The 8,298-nt window shown below is 55.8% G+C and overlaps 2 protein-coding genes across 2 annotated transcripts; one reads left to right on the top strand and one right to left on the bottom strand.

Annotated features, from left to right (window-relative positions):
* Positions 1-1,382: 1,382 nt before the first annotated feature.
* On the top strand, positions 1,383-2,346 carry LOC309682531 (olfactory receptor 14A16-like; the record flags this gene model as incomplete). The annotated part of the gene is made up of 1 exon (XM_082496630.1): positions 1,383-2,346. The coding sequence occupies one exon, from the start codon at positions 1,383-1,385 to the stop codon at positions 2,316-2,318; it is 936 nt and encodes a 311-aa protein (XP_082352756.1). The 3' UTR covers positions 2,319-2,346.
* Positions 2,347-5,471: 3,125 nt separating this feature from the next.
* On the bottom strand, positions 5,472-6,531 carry LOC309682580 (olfactory receptor 14A16-like; the record flags this gene model as incomplete). Its single annotated transcript, XM_082496693.1, has 1 exon — positions 5,472-6,531. Exon 1 carries the CDS (start codon positions 6,429-6,431, stop codon positions 5,472-5,474), a length of 960 nt encoding a protein of 319 aa, XP_082352819.1. The 5' UTR covers positions 6,432-6,531.
* Positions 6,532-8,298: the final 1,767 nt, after the last annotated feature.

Raw genomic sequence — 8,298 nt, 5'->3', positions numbered from 1 at the left:
TGTCCCTGGTTTCATGAACGCTGGGGATAAAGGGCAGGGGGGATCCCCTGCAGTCCACCTTCTGGCCCTGAGGGTCCTTCCATGGAGACGCCTTTACGGCAGTGAGATGTCCAACCCCACTTCTAATGTCTGGAGCTGCGGCAATGCACTGTGTGAGGTTGGGGAATGAGCGCACTCTCTTTTAAGGGGATCCCACCTTCAGGACACCTGACTGTCCCCCGGCATGTCCTGGCAGGCTGTGGGCAGTGCTGCAAAACGGCACAGCTCTCCTGGAAAGTCCTCCTGGTAGGTGACAGTCCCTGGTTTGCACACCTGAGTCTGGAGCCTCTTCACATCCCCCCCTGCCACTCTCTCCCCAGCAGGGCTGAGAAAGAGACAGCTCTTGGGAGATCTGCCCCCCTGCAACTGCACTCCTCTGTTCTTAGCACAGTCCAGATTCATTTGCCGAGTGACCTCTGAGTGCAGTCGTCCTCCAGCTGAGAGAGGTGCAAGCACAGGGCAGCTGCGAGCAAGACCAACGAGTGCACCCGCTCTCTTGAGTCTGCACTAGGTTACGGGGAGCTTATTTGGTCTTGAGTGACTCACCAGGGTTTCCCCTGACAGCTAAGGAAAAGCCAAGAATTTCTACCATAGCAATGAACACAAGAGGCAGGCATCTGAGAAGTGAAGGAGTCTCTGCTTAGAGAGTCTCTACTCACCTGCTGCCCCTCATTCCCTGCAGAACAGGCAGTGAAACTGCTGAACCTTCACCTCGTGAAAAATGCATGCATTGGAGCTTGCATTTGTATACCAGCACTTCTTGGACTCTGTCATCCAGCCAGTGCTTGGAGGAACACTGCATGTGGTGCATTGATGTGAGGACAGGGATGAAGCCCTCTGCAACGGGCCATGTCACCTCTGCCTCCTGCCTTTCCTTGCCTCGACAGAGAGCTGCTAGTGACAGACTGAAATCTTTTAAAGAAGGAAGCGTATGAATCCTGTCCTCTTGCCTCCAAGAAGCAGCTGGGCATGATCCTTATTTCACCTCTCATGGTGGTCAATGGGAATATACCCGCTGGATAACAAAACAAAGTACTCCTCCATCAGCTCAGGGCGTCCGGTCCCTGGAACGGCAACCCAATGGCTTTTTGCCAGCTCTGGCTTAACACTGCTGCAGAGCAGCGTGATCTCCTTTGAACCCATGGGCAGAGGACCCTGATCCTCATGGCGCGCCTATTCAGCACAAACTGGAGGTCAAGCTGGAGACCTGCTGGAAGGTGCCCCAGAGAACTCGGAAGACAGTGTGGGAGTTTCTATGTCAAATGCAGTGGGTTTTGTTCAAACAAGTCTATCTGAGCTTGTCGTTTCCTCCTTGGACAGTCGCCCATCCCCAGAGGGACCAAATGTCCAACGGCAGCTCCATCACCCAGTTCCTCCTCCTGGCATTTGCAGAGAAGCGGGAGCTGCAGCTCTTGCACTTCTGGCTCTTCCTGGCCATCTACCTGGCTGCCCTCCTGGGCAACGGCCTCATCATCATGTCCGTAACCTGCGACCACCACCTCCACACCCCCATGTACTTCTTCCTGCTCAACCTCTCCATAATCGACCTGGGCTGCATCTCCACCACTGTCCCCAGATCCATGGCCAACTCCCTCTGGGACACCACCGTTATTTCCTACTATAGATGCGCTGCCCAGGTCTTTTGGTTTCTCTTCTTTGTTTCTTCAGAATATTATCTTCTGACTGTCATGGCCTATGACCGCTATGTAGCCATCTGCAAACCCCTGCACTACGGGACCCTCATGGACAGCCGAGCTTGCACCACAATGGCGGCAGCTGCCTGGGGCGGTGGTTTCCTCAACGCGGTGCTGCACACGGGAAACACATTTTCAATTCCATTCTGCCAAGGCAATGCTGTGGACCAGTTCTTCTGTGAAATCCCCCAGCTCCTCAAGCTCTCCTGCTCGCACTCCTATGTCAGGAAAGCTGGGTTTACTGTGGTTAGTCTTTGTGTAGCTTGTGGGTGTTTTGTGTTCCTTGTCCTGTCCTATGTGCAGATCTTTGTGGCCGTGCTGAGGATCCCCTCTGAGCAGGGACGCCACAAAGCCTTTTCCACGTGCCTGCCTCACCTGGCCGTGGTCTCCCTGTTTGCCAGCTCTGCCATGTTTGCCTACCTGAAGCCCCCCTCCATCTCGGCCCCAGCTCTGAATCTGCTGGTGGCTGTTGTGTACTCGGTGGTGCCTCCAGCAGTGAACCCCCTCATCTACAGCATGAGGAGCCAGGATCTCCAAAAGGCACTGAGGAGACTGATCTCCTGTCTGCCGCTGCAGCAGGAATAAGCTGTCTTTCTCTGCTCACAGCCCATTCCAAGTTTGTCTCAGGGCAGGCTTGGTGGTATGGGTCTTTTCTGCTGTGCTTCTCTTTGTAAACAAGTTTTTGGGATCACCATGCTTGTCCAGAGGCAAGAACCTGGTCTGTCTGACCCAGAAACCTTCTGTAAATGTGTGTAGCGCTGTGTCAGAGCTGGCCTTCCTAATAGCATCTCTCTAATAAAAGGGGTCTCCTCAGTCCAGTGCCTGAAGGCTGGGCTCTTCTTACTCTGCGTCACTGGCCAGGGGGCTGGAGAGCAGCGGCAGCAGTTGCTGAGGTGCCCCAGGACCAGGACGTCTGTGCTGGCCTGGGGAGAGGGGCTGGTCAGGCAGTCAAGGAAGAGGTTGTTATCCTAGGGGCAAAAGGGGTGAAACAGAGAGCGACTGGCCTCCGTTTCCTCATGCCATCGGTGGCCTCCAGGCTTGGGGCTGGTGGGGTGGGAAACACCCTCTCTCTTCTACCCCAGGAGCGGCTGTGCCCATGAGAGAGGCTCGGGCCTGGTGGGAGGGCTGCAGGCCTCCTTTCTAGGAAGGAAAACCTGGACTTGGCAACTGAAAACTAAGACGACCCCTTCTTTGCCTGTGTGGGCCAGTTCTCTAAGGAAGGCAGGTGGGAGTTCCAGGAGAGAAATGGCAGGGTCGGGGAGGGAAGGAGCAAGGCTGTCCCTACAGTCTCAGACCTCAAGGGAGAGCTTCACCTGCCAAACCCAAACTCCTCAGGAGGCCCGCCGGATCAGCATCAAGTGGGGAATGCTGCTGTCAGCTCTTCTCTACGCTGCAAAGTAGCGTATACACACGTGGAAATAAAAAGTCAGCAAGGAAGTGCCTTCAAGGCACCATGATGGAGAAATTGCAGAAACCCTCTGTGGGTGCTCAGCCTGCTGAAGTGCCTGGACACCAGCGCACAACACGGTTGCGTGGGGCATCAACACGGTGCGTCAGAGATCTGTGGGTGGTTGCAGGGCTACAGTCTTACTGGGATCACGGAGACATGGTGGGATGGCTCCCATGACTGGAGTGTGGCAACAGAGGGACAGAAGCTCTTTCCGAAGGACGGGCTGGGAAGATGAGGAGGGGGAGTTGCCCTTCATGTGAGAGAGCAGCTGAAGTGCCTACACGTCTGCCTGGGTATGCGTGAGGAGCCAACTGAGACCTTACAAGTGAGGATTCAAGGGAGGACTAGCTGATCTCCAGGCACCCTTTCCAACCCCAGCTATTTGGTGATTCTGTGAGGGTGTAATGCCTGGCAGTGCTTCTGAGAACTTTTGTGCCGACCCCTGTTGGGAACCAACAGGGGCCACTGTGGCTTGGGGGTCCTGGCAGGTGGTGCCAGTGGCTGTAGCCCCCAGGAGACCCCAAGCCCTGTGAGCAACACTGAGTCCTCTGCTGACCACTGGGAGCGGCTCTGGCTTCTGAAGGTTTCTGGCAGAGCTGGGGGTTGGGGTGCCCACCCTACGCTTCCAACTCATGGTGCCTCATGGGTTCCCCGAATCCTCACAGTGACTGGGGGAACAGCTGTGCCTGGCTGGTGTTTGAGGGTAATTTGGGGATGTCCTTGCAGTACGGCTCATGTTCACATCCTCCTCCCTGGACCAGCACGGCCCTGATGCCCCACATGCAGCCCCACAGCCCACCTGTGCAGGCACCACATGGTGCAGGGTGCATCGAGGGGTGGAGAAACATCTCCCTGGCATGGTCTGCACACCAGATCTTGGTGCCCAAGAGTCTGCAGACAGCCGCACTTTGGGGTCTGACAAGGTGTGGGACTGTGTGAGCCTGGGAAGGGGTGGCTCTTCCCCCAGTACAGATGGAGCTGGTCACATTTCAAAGATCAGCCCTCCCCTGGACTGGCCAGGACTGGGGTCGACTTTTGGGGGTAAGAGCCAGAACACGGGGTGGGGGAGGCTGTCCCAAGAACATGTGCTAGGTGTAGGGACTGTGTGAGTGGCAGCAGCAAACTCACAGGGCTGCCGGGTCATGCTTCCACCAGTGCAAGGCCTGACACAGCGTGCCAGCCTCCATCTCAATGTCACTCTTCCTGAGGGATGATGGCATAAAGGGATGGGGAGTGGGAGACAGCAGTCCTTCTTCAGCCATTTCACAGGCCTAGGGGAGCACCAGAACTTCTGGCTCTGCACTGTGATCATGCTTCAGGCAACACCCGGTCTGGAAACAGTTTTGAAGGAGATGAACATGGGCATTTTCTCCAATGCAAACTCTAGCCCAGGCCAGATCCCATCCCATCTCAAATCTCCCTCATGCTTCTGGTCATTCCTGGCCCTCTCCTTGTGCTCCTCACTGTCCCATGGCAGCTGGGTGGGGATCACTGCTACTAAACCCCCTTCCCTGGCGATCTGTGGATGTGGCAGATGCTTGAAGGGACTATGGTGCATTTGCAAGGAGAGCAGACGTCCCGTCATGACTGAGGGTGCCACGAACGTCTCTCCTGCCTCCCTTCCTTGTGCCTGCTGGGTCCCCGTTTCCTCCTCTGGGACAGCAGAGTCCTTGTTTCCCTGCAGATGCCTGGGTTTAGCATTTCTCCTTTGCGTGACTGCACCTTGGGCAATCTTTTACTTTGTGGGGCTCCAGGCACTGCCCACCCCAAGCACCCATTTTCTGTGGAGATCCCTGGGGTCTCCAGGCAGCCCCAGACTCCCCTCCTTAAGGACATCATCTGTGTGTCACACGTGCAACAGCCCTGGCTATGTCCCTCAGTGACTGAGGGGCCGCTCACCATATTCCCTGTCACCAGACTCCAACGGGTAAATGTTAACTCCAGCCCTCAGTCTCTGGAGGGCACCAACAGCACATTGAGGTCTTTGCTGCTGAATCCATGGAGCAACAGGCCCCTTTGGGGAACATTGCTCACGTGCGTTCTTGTCACCAGCTTTGGATGAAGAGCCCAGACTTCAGGCAGTGCACTGAGGAAATGCCATTTTATTACATAGAGGTTACGGGAGACGCAGCTGTGATGCAGCGTTAGAAAGATTTTTTCATACAAGAGCCAGGTGACACAGAGAAGGTTCATTCACCCTTAGCAGAGCAGTGAAGCCAAACATTTATGTTCTACAGATAATGACAATGATAAATAAAGCAGGCGCCTGCAATGTGATACCATGGGAGTCATTGGTGCAGTGAGAAGGGAAGTTCATAAGCACTGAAAAATATCCACGAAATCACTTTCCTCATAGTATCCTTGAGCTCCTGGTTCCTCATGCTGTAGATGAGGGGGTTCACTGTGGGAGGCACCACCGAGTAGAGAAGAGCCATCAGCAGATTCAGGGACTTGGAGGAGATGGAGGGGGGCTTCAGGTAGGTGAACGTGCCAGTGCTGACATACAGGGAGACCACGGCCAGGTGAGGGAGGCACGTGGAAAAGGCTTTGTGCTGTCCCTGCCTGGAGGGGATCCTCAGCACAATTGTGAAGATCTGCATATAGGACAGCACAATGAAAATAACACAGCCAAAAGCTAAAAGAGCACTAAATATGAGAACCCCAAATTGCCTGAGTAAGGAGCCTGAGCAGGAGAGGTTGAGGATCTCAGGTATTTCACAGAAGAACTGATCTATGGCATTGCCTTGGCAGAGAGGTAGTGAAAATGTATTGGCCGTGTGCAGCATGGCATAGAGGAAACCACTGCCCCAGGCGGCTGCTGCCATGTGGACACAAGCTCTGCTGCCCAGGAGGGTCCCGTAGTGCAGGGGTTTGCAGATGGCAACGTAGCGGTCATAGGCCATGACGGTGAGAAGAAAATACTCCACTGACATCAAAAAGAGAAAGAAAAAGACTTGGGCAGCACATCCCAAGAAAGAAATGTCCCTGGTGTCCCAGAGGGAATTGGCCATGGACTTGGGGAGAGTGGTGGAGATGGAGCCCAGGTCGAGGAGGGAGAGGTTGAGGAGGAAGAAGTACATGGGGGTGTGGAGACGGTGGTTGCAGGCTATGGCGGTGATGATGAGGCCGTTGCCCAGGAGGGATGCCATGTAAATGCCCAGAAAGAGCGAGAGGTGTAAGAGCTGCCACTCCCGTGTGTTTGCAAACTGCAGTAGGAAGAACTCAGTGATGGAGCTGCCATTGGACATTTGGTATTGGACTTTCGCTGCCTGAGGGCATCAGGGCCTGCTAAAGAGGAAAAAAAAACGTGAGAAGTTTTGAGAGACTTTTTAAAGAAAAAACCCCAAAATCTTCAGATGAAATTGGAGCAATGGTATGTAGTTTCCATGAAGACATGTCCAGGGAAGGTCCCCCCGAGTCAGTGTCAAAAGAAAAGCTGACCTGTACCCCCACCGCAACCACAGAGAGCAAGAGCACCATGTACATGTGGAGAAACAAGGAAGAATATCCCAATGCTCCCACCAGAGGAAGCAAAGTGAGAAAGAGAGATGGGCATCAGACGAAGCCTTCTCCTTACCCACCTCCGCTCACCACCTCACAGGCAGTGACCCTTCAGGGCAGGTGCTTTCAGACTGTGTCGTTGTGTACCACATTGCATGACTGGAGCTGTCCCTGCCTGAAGTTTCTTGTCTGTCCCCACATCTGCTCCCTGTCTGTGCTCACAGAGCCCATCCCGTGCGCTGTGTGCTCAGCTCTGCCCTGCAGACACCTGGTAGCTGGGCACTGCCCAGGGGCACCTCTGTGTGTGCAGGGCCTGAGGTGCAGCTCAGAAAGGTCCTAATGAGAGCTGGGGTCTCAGTGCCTTCTCCAGAAGAGAGAAATGAATCCTGTCGCCCACTGCCCACCCAGCCAACCAAGAGGAGAAACCTCAAAGAACAAACAGCTCCCCTTTAATGGAAGTGCTGCCTTGCTGTCCTTCTTCTAAAGCACCCTCTGCCAAAGTCCTGGGCGTGATGTGGAGCTGTGAGCAGCCCTGACCCACGTAGCGCCATCCCAACAGCAGAAAGACCCTGCCCTGCCCGGGGTCGCTCCTTCACCCACAGCTTCTCCCCGCAGCACTGGGGGAGCTCCCCGGGCAGGCAGAGTGCTGACCCTGGCAGGCAGCAGATTCCCTGCCCCGGCACACAGCCCCCGGGGGTGCAGGGACCCTGCTCGGAAGGACAGCCCTGGGATGGCCCTGGCTGCACACGGGCATTCACAGCCCTGCAGCCATCCTTGGAAGAAGGCAGCTGTGATGCCCTGTCCCTCTGAGGGTGCAGCAGGGAAGCCTGCTCTGCAGCATGTCCTTCTAGCCATGAAAGAAACCCGGAGAGCCATCCTGCCAGATCCTGTCTGCTCTGGGATGTGCCAGCTCGAGGAGACCCCCCCTCCAGGACACTCATGTACGTTGCCGTGCAGGCAGAGACTTACTGTGTTAAGGGCTGTGGAGACGCCTCCTCCAGTGAGCTCTCACCATCCTCCCGTTTCACACTGCCCGTAACATCTCTCCTGCATCCATCCTCTCCGCTCGCTGCCTGCAGGCAGTGCTGCGCTGTGCAGAGGAGCTGCTCCTGGGCAGAGCTGTCTCTCTGCAGCACTGCCCACTTGCCAGGAGCTCCCTCCACCCCAGCAGCCCAGCCCAGCTCAGCAGCAGAGGACCGGCCCACGGTGTCGCTTTCTCGGTCCCCTCTGGGCTCTCTCCAGGCGTCCCTGGGGCTCCAGCGCTGACAGAGCCTGAGAGGCAGCATCATCATCCCCGGAGAAGGTACTTGGGAGTCAACAAAATAATCACCAATGATCCCTCTCTAAACTGTGGAGAAGGACTGGTTCCTGCAGCAGAAATTGTCCCACAGAGCGTGGTTGTCTGCGAGAGGTGTCAATGTTCCCCCCTGGCCACGGCCGTTCCTGTCCCATAAGATAAAGGACACCGAGACAGGGACAGGGAGGGGTTGGCTTCCCCTGTGCCGGGCAGGGTTTCAGCTGAGGCACTGCAGGCATCTCCTCCCCAGCTGGAAGGAGCAGGACTCAGCTCCCCCCACGCACCCCACCCAGCCACAGGAGCTGGGATTCTTCTTG

The sequence above is a fragment of the Vanellus vanellus genome (assembly GCF_965231255.1).
Source record: "Vanellus vanellus genome assembly, chromosome: 30".
Taxonomy (NCBI): Eukaryota; Metazoa; Chordata; class Aves; order Charadriiformes; family Charadriidae; genus Vanellus; species Vanellus vanellus.
This window is presented reverse-complemented; position numbering and strand designations above follow the sequence as displayed.